We start from the raw sequence: 17,371 nt of genomic DNA on the forward strand, positions 1-17,371 counted from the left end.
ACGCCCTGCCTTTGCACACACACACCCCCCACCTTGGTACACTCACCTTACCTCAGTACACACAACATGCCTCGGTACACTCACACACCCTGTCTCGGTACACTCACACACCCCATCTCAGTACACTCACACACCCGTCTCAGTACACTCACACCACCTTGGTACACTAGCACATCCCACCTAGGTACACTCACACACACTGCCTTGGTACACTCACAAACTCACCTCGGTACACTCACACACACCACCTCGGTATACTCACATGCCCTGCCTTTGTACACGCACACACCCCACCTCGGTACACTCACCCCACCTCAGTACACTCACACAGCATGCCTCAGTAAACTCACACACCCCATCTCGGTACACTCACACATCCCACCTTGGTATACTCACCTCACCTTGGTACATTCACATGCCACACCTTGGTACACTCACACTGCCTTGGTACACTCACACTGCCTCAATACACTCAAACACCCTGCCTCAGTACACCCACACATTCCACTTTGGTACACTCACAAAACCCACCTTGGTACACTCACACTGCTCACCTTGGTACACTCACCCACCCCTCCTCTGTACACTCACATCACTTTGGTGCACTCACACACTCCACCTCCTTACACTCACACCACCTCAGGACACTCACACATGCCACCTCAGTACACTCATCCCACCTCAATACACTCACACACCCTGCTTCATTACACTCACATTGCCTCAATACACTCATACAACTTTCCTCAGTACTCTCACACACCCTGCCTCGGTACGCTCACACACAATGCCTTGGTACACTCACATGACCTGCCTTTGTACACTCACACAGCCCACCTCGGTACACTCACTCCACCTTGGTACACTCACACAGCATGCCTCGGTAAACTCACACACCCTATCTTGGTACACTCACACATCCCGCCTTGGTACGCTCACCCCACCTTGGTACATTCACACACCACACCTCAGTACACTCATAGTGCCTCGTTACACTCACACCACCTCAGTACACTCAAACACCCTGCCTTGGTACACTCACAAAACCTACCTCGGTACACTCACACTGCCTGCCTTGGTACACACACCCACCCCGCCTCTGTACACTCACACCGCTTTGGTACACTCACACACTCCACCTCGTTACACTCACACCACCTTGGTACACACACACACTGCCTCAGTACACTCACGCCACCTCGATACACTCATACACCCCACTTTGTTACACTCACATTGCCTCAGTACACTCACACAACTTTCCTTGGTACACTCACACAACCTATCTCGGTTCATGCACACACCACACCTCGGTACATACACACACACCACCTTAGTGCGCTCACAATGTCTCAGTACACTCACACCGCCTTGGTACGCTCACCCTGCCTTGGTACACTCACACTCCCCATCTCACTACACTCACACACCTCGTCTTGGTACACTCACACCTCCTCTGTTGTACACTCACTTCGTCTTGGTACACTCATACCTCCTCTGTATACTCACACACACTGCCTCATTACTCACACACCCCAATTTGGTACACTCACACACCCTGCCTTGGTACACTCCCACAACCTGCTTCAATACACTCACACACTCTGCCTCGGTACACTCACACACCCAGCCTTGGTACACTCACACATTTTGCTTTAGTACACTCACACACCCTGCCTTGGTACACTCAGTTTGCCTTGGTACACTCACCATGCCTCAGTACACTCACACACTACATCTCGGTACACTCACACCCTGCCTCTGTACACTCACATGCACTGCCTCAATACACACACACGCCCCACCTTGGTACACTCACATGTCCCGCCTCAGTATACTCACCCCACCTCAGTACATGCACACTGCCTCAGGCTCACACACCCCGTCTCGGTACACACACACGCCGCTTGTACACTCACAAAACCTGCCTTGCTACATTCACACACCCTGCCTTGGTACACTCACACACCCCACCTCGGTACACTCACACTGCCTTGGTACACTCACACACACTGCCTTATTACACTCACACACCTTGCCTCGGTACCCTCACACTGCCTTGGCACACTTACACACTCTGCCTCGTTATACTCACACACCCTGCCTTGGTACACTCATACAGTCACACTGCCTTGGTACACTCACACACTCCACCTCGTTACACTTACACCGCCTCAGTACACTCACATATCCCACCTCGGTACACTCATCCCGCCTTGATGCACTCACACATCACCCTTTGCTACACTCAAACTGCCTCAGAACACTCAGACACCCTGCCTCAGTACACTCACATGGCCCACCTCAGTACACTCACACACCCCACCTCGGTACACACATACACACTGCTTCGGTACACTCACACATACTGCCTCAGTACGCTCACACACACCACCTCAGTACACTCACTCTGCTTTGGTACACTCATACTGCCTCAGTACACTCACATAACTGGCCTTGGTACACTCACACATACCGCCTTGGTATACTCACATTGCCTTGGTACACTCACACAACTTTCTTCGGTACAGTCACACAACCTGCCTCAGTACACTCACACACCCTGCCTCAGTACACTCACACACCCTGCCTTGGTACACTCACACCACCTTGGTACACTTACACACTCCACCTCATTACACTCACATACGCTGCCTCGGTACACCTACACCACCTTGATACACTCACTCTGCCTCATTACATTCACACTGCCTTGGTACACTCACACACCCTGCCTCGGTACACTTACCCAACCTCGATGCACTCACACACCACCTCTCGTTACACTCACACTGCCTCGAAACACACCCCCTGCCTTGGTACACTCACACAACCTGCCTCAGTACACTCACACACCCCTACTCACCCCTCAATGCACTGACACACCTCGCCTCAGTACACTCAACTGCCTCAGTACACTCACTCACACCACCTTGGTATACTCACACACCTCGCCTTGATACACTCACACACCCCGCCATTATACCCACACTTTGCCTTGGTACACTGACACATACCACCTCAGTACACTCATAACCATTGCCTCTGTATACTCACACTGCCCCAGTACACTCACACCACCTTGGTACACTCATACACCTTGCCTCGGTACACTAACACCACCTCGGTACACTCACACACTCCACCTCGGTACACTCACACACATTGCCTCGGTACACTCAACCGCCTTGGTACACTCACACACACCACCTCGGTACACTCACACACCTCCTCGTTACACTCACACACCTCACCTTGGCACACACCCTGTCTCAGTACACACACACACTGCCACAGTACACTTACCCTACCTCAGTACACTCACATATCCTGCCTCGGTACACTCACACATACCACCTCGGTACACTCAGAAACCACGCCTCTGTACATTCACACACCTCACCACCTCGTTATACTCACACCATCTCAGTACATTCACACACCCCGTCTGAGTACACTCACACACCTTGTCTCGGTACACTCACACTGCCTTGATACACACACATCCTGCCTCGGTACACTCACACACCCCTGCCTTGGTACACTCACATACACCACCTCAGCACACTCATACACCCCACCTCAGAACACTCATACATCCACACACACCCACACACACCACCTTGTACACTCACACACACTGCCTCAGTATACTCACACAACCCACCTTGGTATACTCACACAACCTGCCTTGCTACACTCACACACACTTCCTCGGTATGCTCACACACCTGACCTTGGTACACTCACACACACCACCTCGGAACACATACACACCCCGCCTGGGTACACTCACACGCCCGCCACAGTACACTCACACTCTTTGTCTTGGTACACTCACACGTCCCGCCTTGGTATACTCACATTCTTTGTCTTGGTACACTCACATGTCCCGCCTTGGTACACTCACACTCTTTATCTTGGTACACTCACACACCCCGCCTCGGTACCCTCATATGCCCCACCTTGGTACACTCACACAAATGTTCATGGATGCACGGACAGTTACACATGCGCAGTGAACACTCAGTAAGTTAAGTCCAGGGGTCTCCGGTTCTTTTGCTCTGCCAGTAGATGCCCTTTTCTTGTGCTCCTGGCCCTGAGAAAGGCTGCGTTTGGGGACTGCTTGTCAGATGTGCTGAAAGGCACTTTCAGACATTGTCGTTTCACACACTTGGCTCACTGAGGCCCTGGCCCCTCTCCACGCCTGGCATTTTGGCCCAGATGAGAAGAGCTCCATTACCCATTGTCATCCAGCCACCCACCCATCTCCCCACCAGGTCTGCTGAGTGCCTGCTCTGGCCATGGCAGCAGTGGGCTCTGGGGTGGATGGCGAGAAGCCCATCTGCCTGTGCGGGGCTGGTAGTGGCTGTGCAGACAGCAAGCAATGGTATCCTCGCAATCTAGTCTAGTGCTCACGGAATAACCAGGCAGTGTAGCCTGGGGCACTCGGCCTAGTCTGGGGAGGGCTCTCCTGAGGGCATGGCGCTTGTGGGGAGCACCCTGAAGATAACAAACGTGGAGGGGGAGTGGCAAAAGCAGTCAGGTTGAGGGAGGCAGTGGCTGTGAGTGGCGGGGCTGTGCTGAGAGGAGAACACGGGCCAGTCTCACAGGGCTCTTCAGCTGGCACTAGGGGTTCAGTCCCTTTCCAGGGCAATGGGCAGAGCACGATCAGACTTGTGACCTCCTGAATAGGAGACACCAGCAGGGACAGCCCTGAAAGCTTTCTAGGCAGCTTTCACCGGAACCAGGCAAGAGACCACACGGCCTTGACCCAGGCAGTGATGCCGAGTAGAGGGAAACACGTGGCTTGGAGGGGACCTTGGGGGCAGACCCGACAGGATGCAAAAGTGGGGGCCAAGGCAGAGGATGAGGTAGAAAGTCACTCCCGGAGTTTTTGCATGAATGAGGAGGACGGTGAGGTCTTTTCCTTGACAAGAAAACCCAGTGGAGGAGTCGCGGATGGCAGGCAGGACATCTCCACAGGCTTTGTGGGGTCTGAAGCTTATATAATTTGGGACCCCTCTTTAAGAAAAATAACATAAAATTTAAAAACCAAGGTGCGGGCCTCCAAGTAGCTTGCATAGGCGAGGGACTTGGCATCCCAGAGGAGGGCAGCAAAGGGAAGGGTGTGGTAGGGATGCCAGCTGTGGGCCTAAGAAATGGCCCAGACAGGCCTGAGCGGGAGGTGCCAGGGAGAAGCCTCTGGGGTGGGGTGGGGAGGTGCGGGATTTAAATAAACAGGGCTGATCAATATTTACAGTTTTTCACAGTAAACCTCTCTAGCATTCTCCCCAGACCTCAGTAAGAGGTGGAGGAGCAGGCTGCTGGGAGGGGCTGGGGGCCCGGCTCCATGGCACCACTCGGCAGGTGGGCAGCACGTACCCATGGTGGCGGAGAAGAAGACGATGCCCAGCACATTCATGCCATCGCTGGTGCCCGGCTCCGACTTGTAAATGACCTCAGGCGGTGGGGTCAGGTCCAGGGCGAAGTTCTGCACACGAGAGCCATTCTCCTCCTGGACCCCGTAGATGAGGATTCGCCGAGGAGGGGCCTCCTCTGGTGCCACCTTGGGGGACTTGACAACTGGGGTGGTCTTGGTGCGGTACTGGTGGGTGACACCCCACCCAGAGAGAAGTCAGGGCCAAGGGTTGTTATTAATATTAACGACAAGAATAATAGCATCTTGAAGGCACATTTGTATCCACTCCTATCCTATTTGATTGACAGTAACCCTGTGAAGCAGGCAGAGCAGGGATTGCTATTGATATTTTATCCAAAGAGAGCTGCAACTCCTTCCTCTACCACCACACCACCCAGCCACGCTGCCTCCTGCCTTCATTCCTCTTCTTCCTTCTACACCTCATCACCCCATCTGAGTCCCTCTTAACTGCCCACCCAGCCCCTTATCCACCCAGGTAACCCTTCCTCCGCCCATCTGTCCCCTCCCAATCATCCAATATCCATCCACCTGGTGGCCCGCTGGCCCTGCCGCCCACCAGGTGGAAACTTGGACCTTCTCTTTGAAGAAGCATAGCCTGCCCCAAGCCTTGTTGATGAGATGAAGCCCATGCACGAGAAAATGACCCTCCTGAGCCACGTACCTTTCCCTCTCTGCCCCCAGAGCATTCATGGGTCTCAATCCCTCATCCCTCAGGTACTGGGAGCCCAACAAGGGAGCTTCCTCTCCCCTCAAACATCACTGCATCGATAAGACCAACCACCCAGGAAACATATGAGACCTGAAGTCTCTGCTTCCTTTTCCTCCTCTGTAAAATCATGATAGCATCTACCACATGAGATGAAATGAGACGATGTATATAAAGTGCTTACAACAGTTCCTGGCACATGTTAAGCCCCATGGAAGCATTACTGCTACCATTATCATCATCATCATCATCATCATCATCCTGTTGAACACTCTGTGCTGGTTGCTGGAGATACACAATGAACCTGACATGATTTCTGCCTTGGGGAGGGAGTGACTAATTGGCTGAAAGAGATAGACAGCTTCACGAAGAAGGGGACATTTGACTTGAGTCCTGAAGGGTGGGTAGGAGTTTGCCAAAAGAAAAAGGGCATTCCAGATAGTTAGAAGGTAGAGCAACATTGTTTCTCTTTATCTCTCATACCCTCAATGATTCCCAGTCACAATAGAAACTCCCTAGTTTAGGATTTGGTCCCCTTCACAATCTGGTTTATTTCATACATGTCAGGAGAGACACAGTGACTTGCCGAAGCTTTCACAGCTCTCTATTCAGAAGCCTCCTCTCTACCCCTCAGCCACTTCCTTGTGTCCCCAGGCTCAACGTAGGGCCCAGCCCAGGAAAGGGGTTCAGGAAACTCTGGATTTAACCAACAGCTGACAATTTAGAAAGGGAAACAGAATTGGAAATTATTCAAAGGGCAGGCAAAGACTGATGCATAAGGACATTCACCACAATTTCAACAAAGGAAAAACTTTGAAAACAACCTAAGGGAACACTGAAAGGGGGAATGGGAAATAAATGGCAGCCTAGCCTTATCAAAGGCCATTATAGTACCACCAAACATTATACTTTTAAGAAATATTTCATATCCGGGCAAAATGCTCATGATATAATGGAAGTGAAAAACAGCAAGATGAAAACTGTATATGCACTATGATTATAATATTATTTTAAAATATATAGAGGAAAAAGACTAGAAATATACCGTCTGCTACCAGGGACTATGTACTAGAACTACAGATGATTTTTATTTTCTACTTTATATTGTTTAGTATTTTCCTAATTTTCTACAGTGAACATCATTATTATTCTCGTTGGGGGGAAATGATTACTTTAAAAGGAAAGAGAAGACAGGCTAAGAAGATAGGCCTGGGTTTATCTACTGGCTTTGTTATTTACTAGTGGTATAACCTTGGGCAAATCACTGAATCCTCGGAGCCTCAGTTTCCTCATCAGGAAGTGGGGCTAGTGCCGAGTTACTGTGAGGATGGGCGAGAGGGTGTATGTGTAAGCAGAGCAGGCACTCAGTGAAGGCTTCTCTCCACCCCCACACTTTTTCATCATGAAAAATGGAACCCAGGACAGGGATGTGGCCATGGGGGGCTCTAAGGATCCCCAACGTGCCCTCCCCTCTAGCATCCCACCTCCAGGAGACAGCGTGACTGACCAGCACACCTGTCACGTCCCAGCCATGCCACTAGCCCTGCTGCCTGCCCTCCTGCCGGCTGCCCCTTCCCTCCCCTCCACCGCCCATGGACTCACTCACCTGTTTGAATGTGGCTTCTACTAGGTTGGCTGGGAACATGTTCCTGGGAAGAGAATCAGCAATTGAAAAATTCCAGAGCCCAGGACAGGAGGGCCCTGGGGGTCGTGTCCTTGGGGTCATGTGAACATCTCCCTTGGTGGTCGGGCCTTCCTCAGGCCAGCCTCCTCTGAGGTCTCATCCCCTACATCATGGACACTCCACACCACCAGCACCTGCTGCCCTCAGACTGTGCCACTTCCTTTCCAGAGCCAGGCATTTGTCTACACTGTTCCCTCCGCCTGGAATGCCCTGCCTGCCTCTCTGTCTGGTGAACTCCTCAAATCTACCACAGATCAGGCACCTCTTCCTCTGTCCAGCCCTCCCTGACTGCCCCACAAGACCCTGTGGCCCTTCTGTGTGTGGGTCACTGCCACTCCGCCACACCACCGTGCGGTCGCTGGCTCACCTGTCTGCCTCCCCCACATAGGGGCCGCCTTGCAGGTGGGACTTGGTTGTTCATGTCCTATCTGTGGGGCCCAACCCGGGACCTCTCACACAGGGGGGCTCGTTATTCTTAGTAACATATTTTGTTATAAAGCTAAAGGTGGAGGAGTCTTTCCTACCAGATAAAAAAACTGTAAAGATATAACTGTCAAAACTGTGATACTGACACAGCAGTCAATGGAATAGTCCGTGTAAGGGAAGCTGTAGCCCAGAAACAGAACCTAGCACATCTAAGTGTTTCATACTTGATAAAAGTTGTTTCACAAATCAGTGAGGTAATGAAGGATTCTTTACAGAATACTGTGCAGCTGACCAACTGTTTGGAAAAATAGATGTCAGATCCTTACACCAAAATGAATTCCAAATGATTTAAAGAAATAAATAATTCTTTGAAAAATGAAACCAGCTGGGCATGGTGGTTCACGCCTGTAATCCCAGCACTTTGGGAGGCCAAGGCAGGCAAATCACCTGAGGTCAGGAGTTTGAGACCAGCCTGGCCAATATGGCGAAACCCCATCTCTACTAAAACATACAATAATTAGCTGAGTGTGATGGTGCTTGCTGTAGTCTCAGCTACTCAAGAGGCTGAGGCAGGAGAATTGCTTGAACCCGGGAGGTGGAGGTCGCAGGGAGCTGAGCTTACACCACTGCATTCCAGCCTGGGGACAGAGTGAGACTCTGTCAAAAAAAGAAAGAAAGAAGGAAAAAGAAACCATAAAAAGCTAGAAGAAATACAGGTTGAGATCTTATCAGGTCTCAGTATAGGAAATGACTCTCTAAGAACAAAATGAGCAATAAATCAATAGATTTTACTACATGAAAATAAAGAAATCCCGAAGCGCAACATAGCATCCCGGATTGGATCCTGCAACAGAGAAAAAGGACATTCGTGGAAAAACTGATGAAATCCAAACGAGATCCGTAACTTAGTTAATAGTGTTGAACCAATTTAATTTCTTAGTTTTGACAAATGTACCCTCGTTATGTAAGCCGCTAACATCAGGGGAGGCCGGGTAAAGGGCGTGTGGGATCTCTCTGTACGGTCTACAACTTTTCCGTAAACCTAAAACTAGGCTAAAATGGAAAGCTGAATGCTTGAGAAGCTCTCTAAGACATATTGCAATACAGCTAAAACCACAAAGCAAGTGACGAGCTGGAGAGACTGCGTGACCAAGCACTACCATCTTAAATCTACTAAGAGCTTTTACAAATCTTGGCCTGGTTTCTACCTTCACTAGCTCCTCTCATCAGAATATCAGCTCCCTGGAGGGCGGAAACTCTGTGTTTGTTCACTGCTGTGTCTCCAGCCCCGGGAAGAGTTCCCAGCACATACCAAGCACTCGGTAAATATTTGCTGCGTAAACCAATAGACCACAAAAATCCGACAGGAAAATGATGGAAAGATACGACCAGGCAATTCGTGTTACAAAAGAAGGAAAGTCAATGGCCAAAAATGCTTTTTAAAATGTTTAGTTTCATCAACAAATTCAAGATATTTCCACCTGTCAAACTGACAAAGTATTTTTAAAACGACAGTGCACAGTGTGGGAGGTTTGGTGAGAGATGGGCACCCTCACATGGTCCTGGCAGCAGCCTTTCTCTAAAAGCATTTATATCTTTGTCTTCACAGTCCCCTTCTAAGACTGTGTCCTGTGAGAAATGCCACCTCTGAGGTTAGCATCTGCTAAGAGGTTTCCGTTGCGTGCCTGCTCTTCCTCCAACCTGCGGCCCCACACTCACACTGCCTCCACCTGGGTTGCCTCCTACTCACTCTTGTCCTCAGTTCCTCTCTTCCCATCTTTCAAGACTCAGCTCACACACACATGGAGAACATGTGGAAGGTCATAAGAAGCCAAATGGAACTTGTACCTGTATAGACATTTATTTACAACTTCCTTTACAGTTACAATCATTTTAAATGTGGGCCCTGGCAGGGTTAGCTAGTTGCCTACACAGTCTCCATTCTCCCATCCTTCCTTAATAGAAGTCCTGTTATATTGTGGGGACCAAATGGGACTGCCATCAAACCCTGATTCTCTTGCTGATGGGGTGGCCATCAAGAAGTGAGTGAAAGTTGTTGGGTGGTGATTCCTGGAAAACTCTTAAGGAGGTGCCCATTCAGCCAGGACCCTTTGGTCCATTCCTCCAACTTTCTTCTTTTATGCCTTGAACACGGAGATAATAGCTAAAGTTTGAGCAACCTTCGTGGACCATGAGACTCAGATGAAAGCCAGGTGCTAAGCATGGCACAGCACACGGGTGGGCGGGGCATGGGACCCTGGCGACTGCCAGCTGCCCACCTCCCATTTCTGGACTGCTCTTCAGGAGCAAATGCAAGCTTTTACCTTACTTAAGCCTCTGCTGATCTGGCAGCCAAAAGCAAGTCCTGACTAGTGTGTTCTCATACTAATAACCAATGAATTTATCCTGCAGATTTTAATCAAGAATTATACCTTTGATTATTAAATGGGGAAATGTACATTTTCTTTTGGCTTTGAGCCTTCATGGGAAGACTTTTCTGCTTGTCCCATGAGGTCCGTGCTCCTGGTGGCAGCTACATAAAACACAGAACGTGCCTGGGGACATTAATAGCCATGCCTATCAAATATCCACACACTCTGCCCTGTGCCTCCCTGCACATTTTCCAGGCAGAGCCAGAGTCCATCTCTCAGCTCCCCTCTTCCCCTGCTACTTGCAAATTCTCACCGAGATGCTTCCAAACCCACCCCTAATAACATGTCCCCAGACCAAGTCCTAAAGGTGGGAATTGTTCCTTCCCAAGCACAGCTCCTGGAAGCTTCTTCCAATCCCTGAGAGGGTAATTGGGAGCTATAAATAGAGCCCAGTCATTACTTAATCTCTGTGGTGTTTTAATAAGATTGGAAAAAAAAAAAAGAGAGAAGGGGCCAGCCCTGATTAGTGCTCTGCTTGGGTTTCTGTTTTGCGCGCTGCACTGGGAGCAGGCGCCAGCGTTCTGGAGCCCCCGCTGGAGCCCTGGAAAATGAATTCCTGTCTTGGCGGGTCATCCAGGGACATGGCCCGTTGTGTTCCTCTGGAATCATCTTTGAGACATAGATGCAGATCTTTGCCCCTGAGATGTGCCTTATGTCCCCACACAGTGGGCTCCCACTTTTCATTTGTCCCACTTGCCCTGGTTCTCAGTTCTCTGCCTGGTCATCTGTGTTTCTGTTCAGTCTTCAGTGCCTGGTAGACACCTGCAGTGGGCCCGGGCAAGGGTCAGGAGGCCCCTGGTCCCTCAATGCCAGTGTCCCCATCTCCTTCACAGCCTCTCAGAGCATCAGGAGTCACCGTCAGTGCACCCACTTGTCCGTCTGTCCTGAGATGGTGGGCAGCCCTGGGGTGGGGGCGTGAGGGGCACTTGTACTTGCTCCCCAGCTCCCAGCACAATGTCTTCACCCAGAGCAGCAGCTGAATACAGGGAGGCTGAATGGAACGGAAGTGACTGTGCCCCTCCCAGGGCACCCCATCCATGCCTCTGCTCACCTGTCCACTCCACCCTGCTCTAATCCATCCTTCCCAAACCCACCAGCTTCCCATTCCGAAAGCCTAACAGCCAGCCCCTCAACCTGGGCTTCCTGTCTTCAAGGTTGGACTCTGCCCAGCCCTCTCAACCTCATCTCCCAGAACCCTCCTCCAGAAGCTTGGTTCACTCCCTGTAGCCTCTTCACCGGCTCATAGGCCTTTGTGTTTCAGAACCACAGAGCTAGATGGGAGCTTGAAAATCACTGGGGAAACTGAGGCCTGGAGCGGGGAACTGGCCTGCCCAGGGTCACACAGTGACTTGTTATTGTCAGAGTGGAGATGAGGCCACAGATCTCCTAGGTTCTGGTTTCCTGTCCCAGGACACCTGTGTTCTCTCCCTGCAGCCCCGCTCTCTGACCAAGAAACTGTGAGAGCGAGGCCCAACACCCAGCTTTGCAGAACAACTTGCCTCAGGGTTGAGAGCGGGTGGGGTAGCGCTGGGGGGTAGGGGGTGCGGTTCTAAGCAGCAGGATCAATTTTCTGTTCTAAGCAGCAGGATCCATTTTCACCACGTGAAAAGCAACCCAAGAGCAGGCAACACTCTGGAACATTTGACTGTGGCACGTGTGTTTGATCCGGAGCCCCGCAGCCCCTGAGCAGGGGCAGGCAGTGGTGAGGCAGGCAGCACCGACACCTCCTTCCACCACGTGGAGAAGCCGTGCTGAATCATTAAGATCCAAGAAACCATGAATCACCACATCCTAGAAATAACAGATCTTAGAAACGAGGTTTCTTGAAGTTCCTCTTTCCTCGGTTTCCAGGCTATCCACTCTCCCAGTTCTCCTCCTGTCTCTCTGCTTGCCGCTGCTCTGTCTGCTGTGCAAAGCCCACAGTGCGGCCGTGAGCCAAGGCCCCTCCTAGGCCTCTGCACCTGCTTGCTGGGCACGTTCTCCCTGGACCATTCCAGCTCCTCCTGGGGGTCAGACCCCAACGCCACTGATGACCTGAAACCCACATGTGCATTCAGCAAACTCTGTGCACCCACTCGGTGCCAGGTGCTGTTCTAGACTCCAGGATACAGCAGGGAACAGAGGTTAAAGAGCCAGGCTTCACAGGGCATGTTACATTCCAGTGGAGGTGGGAAGAAAAGAAACACATCGATGTGATCATGTTGGGTACTAAGAAAGGCTATGAGGAAAGGTGACGCAAGAGAAGACAACAGAGAGACAGAGCCTCGGAGGCCCCAGGAGAGGCGACACCCAGGAGAGATGTAAATGGAGTGAGGGAAGGAGCTGCATGCTTTCTGCTGGGAGGGCCATCCAGAGAGGCGGCAATGGCACCCAGATGGGAAGGACAGCAAGGCGGGTGGGGTTGGAGCCAGGGCGGGGAAGGGGAGAGTCGGGGCAGAGGTCAGAGGCTGACGTGTGTCAGCAAGTGCCTGTAAGCCGCAGTGCAGGCTACGATTTTGTTGCCATGTGCTGGGTTGAGAGCAGGTTTTGAAAAGGATGCCTCTAGCTGCAGTGCTGAGAACAGACCACAGGAAGCAGAGAGGAAGCGGAGGCCAGGCCGGACACCGGAGGGGCGGCAATGGCGGGAGTGGCAGGGGAGGTGGAAGGGCCATGGCTTGGGATTTCATTTTCAAGGTAAAATTTGCTGAGGAACTGGCTGCAGGGTATGAGAGAATGAGAGATGTCAGACCAAGACAGGCAGGGCGAGAAAAGGGCAGATTTATGGAAAAATCAAGAGTTGAGCTTGGGCCTGTTAATTTTGAGATGCCTCTAGACACTTTATGTGAGAATCTGGAACTCAGGTGAGAGGTTTCCAGGCTGGAGACTGAATTCGGAAGTGCCAGAGTCCAGAAGGTGTTCAAAGTGCTGGTACTGGATGAAGTCTCGCTGGCCAAGTAAGCACTCACAGAACAGACCCTGCCTGGATCTCTTTCTGGCTCCAGACTCTACAGGTGACAGCCACGCGATAGGAACAGCATGGCAAGCATTTCATGATCCTTAGTTCATCACACACTCTAAAGGGTAAAAGAGAAGCTGAAGATTTTCCTGGAGTAATGAAGGCAGTGGTAGACTGATTGCATCGATGGCCTTGGTTTGTAGACTCCGTTTCCTTTGTAACATTGTGGTCCCTTCCCACCTTGACTCTGGACTTGGCCACCTGACTTGCTTTGGCCAAGAGGATATTAGTGGACTTGCTGAAAGCAGAGGATTGAGAAACATTTGCATGTTTTGATTTCCTCTCTTGCTCCTCCACCTTTGTTATTAAAAAAAATGCCTGGGCTAGCTCTCTCCTGGAATCCTGTCACCACCATGAAATAAATCTAGGCTGGCCTGCTGGAGTACAAAGACCACAAAGAGTGCAGCTGAATCATCTCAGCCAAGACTCCCCTAGACCAACTGTTCCCCAGTTGAGCCACCAGCTGCCTGCAGACATGTGAGTGAGCTCAGTCCAAATCAGCAGAACTTTCCAGCTGACCTGTAGACTTGTGACTGTCGTTTTAAGCTGATAAATGTTGGGTTGGTTTGTTATGCAGCAGTAACTAGCTGATACAGGGAATGAGAGTTTCTTTAGAGAGCGGGTGGGAGCCTGTGTATGGGCATCTATCCCCACGGGGGAGGAAAGGAATGCTTCTCCACAACCTCAAGCCAAGAGAACTGTTCAGAGACCTTGGCTTGAGTCTCTTAGGATTTGAGGAATGTAGGGGCTGGTGCCTGACTCATGTCCAAAGGCCCTGGGAAAGGCCAGCACTTCCAATAGGGATATGTATGCTTCCCATGGGCCAGATATGACCCAACAGGGTCACCCAGGGGGTGAGGTGACCCCAGTAGAGGAGTCAACCAGAGCCCCAGTCTAGGGAGGACATTGTAAATAGCCAGATGGAATAGACTGCCTGAGTCCAGGGGACGGCAGGTGAGATATGTAAGAGAGAGAAGAGGCTCCAGAGAACCCGCAGAAGTACTCTTGGAGAGACATGACCAGGGAGCACCTGCTCCAGCTCACCCCACTCCCAGTCTGGGCAACCCGTCCTGGCCAACTCCCTCACCTCTCACCAGGGAGCAGGCAGAGCAGGAAAGAGAAACGAACTCACCACGACCCTCTTCACACTGCAGCTTTCCCAGTCTGAGTCAGATCCAAAAGACTAGGACAGGGTTAAACTGCATGAGTGTGGGGTTTTAATGTTAGGCCTAGACTTCTTAGATCTGAAATTGATCGGAAAGTGAGAAGTCCTAGAAGGAGTTCCCTGAGCGGGTTTAGTGGGGTAGCCTGTGGAGCCCAGCAGACCATTCCTGGGTGGGGCTTCCCAGGCTCCATCCCAGTCCCTGCTCTCTCACCACCTGTCCTGCAAGAGCCCCTCTGCCACTAGGGTTGCACCTAACACCTCTCCCTGGTGATTTCCAAACCTCTGTCTCCAGCTTAGACTCCTCCATGAGAGTCACAACCACTGGCCAACCATCAGTGGACACCTACCCCAGGATGCCTGCTCCTGCTGCAGACCATCCATCACTTGGTGACCACACCACCATCCACCTGGATGCATGGGCCAGAAACCTTCATGCTGGGTGATCAGCAGACCTCACCTCCGTCTCACCCGCCTCCTGCTGAGGGTCCCTCCTGAGCAGCCCTGCCATCTGCCTCTTTTTCCATCCCCAGTGCCACCACTTGGCTCTGTCCCTGGCTCTGCCTTCCCCTCCAACCTCTCCCACAACTCTGACCCCTGATCAGAGTGAATCTTCCGAATTGGATCATGCCACTCCTTTGTGTAAAACCCATTTCCTGTGGCCTTTAGGATAAAACTTAACTTTTGGCCTGGTTCATGGTGCCCTTTGAGGTCTGTCCCCACCTGGATTCTCCCGCAGGAGTTTCTGCCCGCCTCTCACCCCTTCTGCTCTGTCACACTGATTGTGCGATGCCTTCTCCCCCACACGGTTCCCTGCAGCTCAGGACCTTTGCACAGCTGTCGCCCCCAGGCCTGCCCTCCCTGCCTCCCCATCTTCCCCTCCCTTAGAAGGGCGGTGGCTTCCTGCTCTCAGCGGCAGCCCCAGCTTCCCCATTGCAGCCCCAGGCCCCCACGTTGCCCCTGTCTGCTCCAGGGTCTGACCACTCCTGCAGGGCAAGGGCTGGCTCTGAGTCCCCTGGTCCAGGGCCTGGCACAGAGCTCCACTGGTGAGGGAGCGAGTGCATGAAGGAGAGGAGCAGGGGTGGCCTGCAGGGGACCCGGGGAGAGGGAGTGGAAGGTGGCTGTGCCGCTGGGTCTGCAGTGCTTCCCTGGAGAGGGAGCCTAGGTCTGAGAAGCAACGTCAGCTGTACTGCCGTGGCTAGCGGGTGGCACCGCAGGGCAAACGGCACCGTCCTTGGAGTCAGACAGGCCTAGGCTGAATCCTGTCTCCACTACCTACCTACCGATGACTCTGGAAAAGTCATGGCACCTTTTTGAGCCCCGTTTCCTCATCTGTGAAAAGAGGACCAATAAAGAAAGGGAGGGGCCAACAACCGCCAGCCTCCCATCCCACAGGCTGGGCATCAGCAAATGCTCACAGACGCCTGCTCTGCACCCAGCCACAGGCAGAGAGGGGCAGACCCCGTCCTGCCTGCAAGGTGCTTCCAGCCTGGTGGGGCAGACGCTGCAGCATGATCTCGGCGGGCAGCCCGGAGCTCAACCCCCCAGGGTGATCATGGCCTCCGTGATCACCCCCATCCCTACACCCCGTCCTGGCCTCTGGGGGCCCTAGCAGGGCAGGCTTGGGCCTGGCATTCCCGAGCGGGGTGTGGGTGGCAATGGTTACCGGATGAGGTCCAACAGGGCATCGGCTGAGCTCATGATGGGCTTCCCACTCTGCTCCGTGGTCTCCTTCTGGGCCGCGCCGCCTGGGTGGATGATGGAGACCATGAAGATGCCCACGATGACAGCCATGAAGGTGGTCCACAGGTAGTACGCCACGGTAAGGACGCCCAGGCGGCTGGAGGTCTTGGCATCCAGGGAGGCAAGTCCGGACATCAAGCTGGGAGGGCGAGGGGGTCAGGGGCTGTGGTGGGGAAGCCAGGGTCTGGCCGAGCACTCATTGCTCACTCGGCCCCTCCTGGCTATGCCCAACTGCCTCACAGTGCTCCAGGAAACCCCGTTCCTTCAACAATCCAGTCCTGTGCTCCTTCCAGCCTCTCTTTCTGCTCTGCCCTCTGCCCCACGCCCTGGGGTGCAGGCCCCGCGCCTTGACACCTCTGCACCTGCCGTTTCCCATGCTTGATGTCCTCTTAGAAGCTTCCTTCACTCTCCTAACGCCTGCCCACCAGGCAGGATCAAGCTCGGGCTACCTCTGAGGTCTACCTGCCTCTCCCCCAAAGTGAGGAGCCCATTCCAGGACTCCCACAGCCGCTGGTTGCTCCATCAGGACCCTGCCTGTCTGTCTGTGAAAGGAGGGACGGGTCTGACTTCCCTGTGGGTCCTGAGAGGACGGCACTGCTGGCGGTTCCTGCAGGCCCCTGGACCAGCTAATGAGGGAGTGAGTGAGAGCGCTGGGCTGGGGACTGGTGACCCGGGTCCTAGTCCCAGCTCTGCCAACTGGCTGTGTGGCCTCAGCAAGCAAGTCACTCTCCCATCTTTGGGCCTTAGGATCTCCATCTGTAAAATGAGGCCATCTTGGGT

The 17,371-nt window shown here is 52.6% G+C and overlaps 1 protein-coding gene across 4 annotated transcripts in view; it reads right to left on the reverse strand.

The window, feature by feature from the left end:
• Positions 1–17,371, reverse strand: part of SLC1A7 (solute carrier family 1 member 7) — a 54,591-nt gene that overhangs the window by 10,337 nt on the left and 26,883 nt on the right. For 3 of the 4 annotated variants that reach the window (XR_003120909.1, XM_025395105.1, XM_025395094.1), the window contains exons 3-5: positions 16,515–16,730; positions 7,756–7,798; positions 5,386–5,608 (exon numbers count right to left, since the gene is read on the reverse strand). Coding sequence is in view for 3 of the 4 variants with exons in the window: in XM_025395105.1 (XP_025250890.1) it covers positions 5,386–5,608; positions 7,756–7,798; positions 16,515–16,730 (482 nt within the window). In the remaining variant the exon portion in view is untranslated. The remainder of the gene's footprint in view (positions 1–5,385; positions 5,609–7,755; positions 7,799–16,514; positions 16,731–17,371) is intronic. The other variant, XM_025395113.1, reaches the window with a different exon arrangement.

This window comes from Theropithecus gelada, chromosome 1, assembly GCF_003255815.1.
Source record: "Theropithecus gelada isolate Dixy chromosome 1, Tgel_1.0, whole genome shotgun sequence".
Taxonomy (NCBI): Eukaryota; Metazoa; Chordata; class Mammalia; order Primates; family Cercopithecidae; genus Theropithecus; species Theropithecus gelada.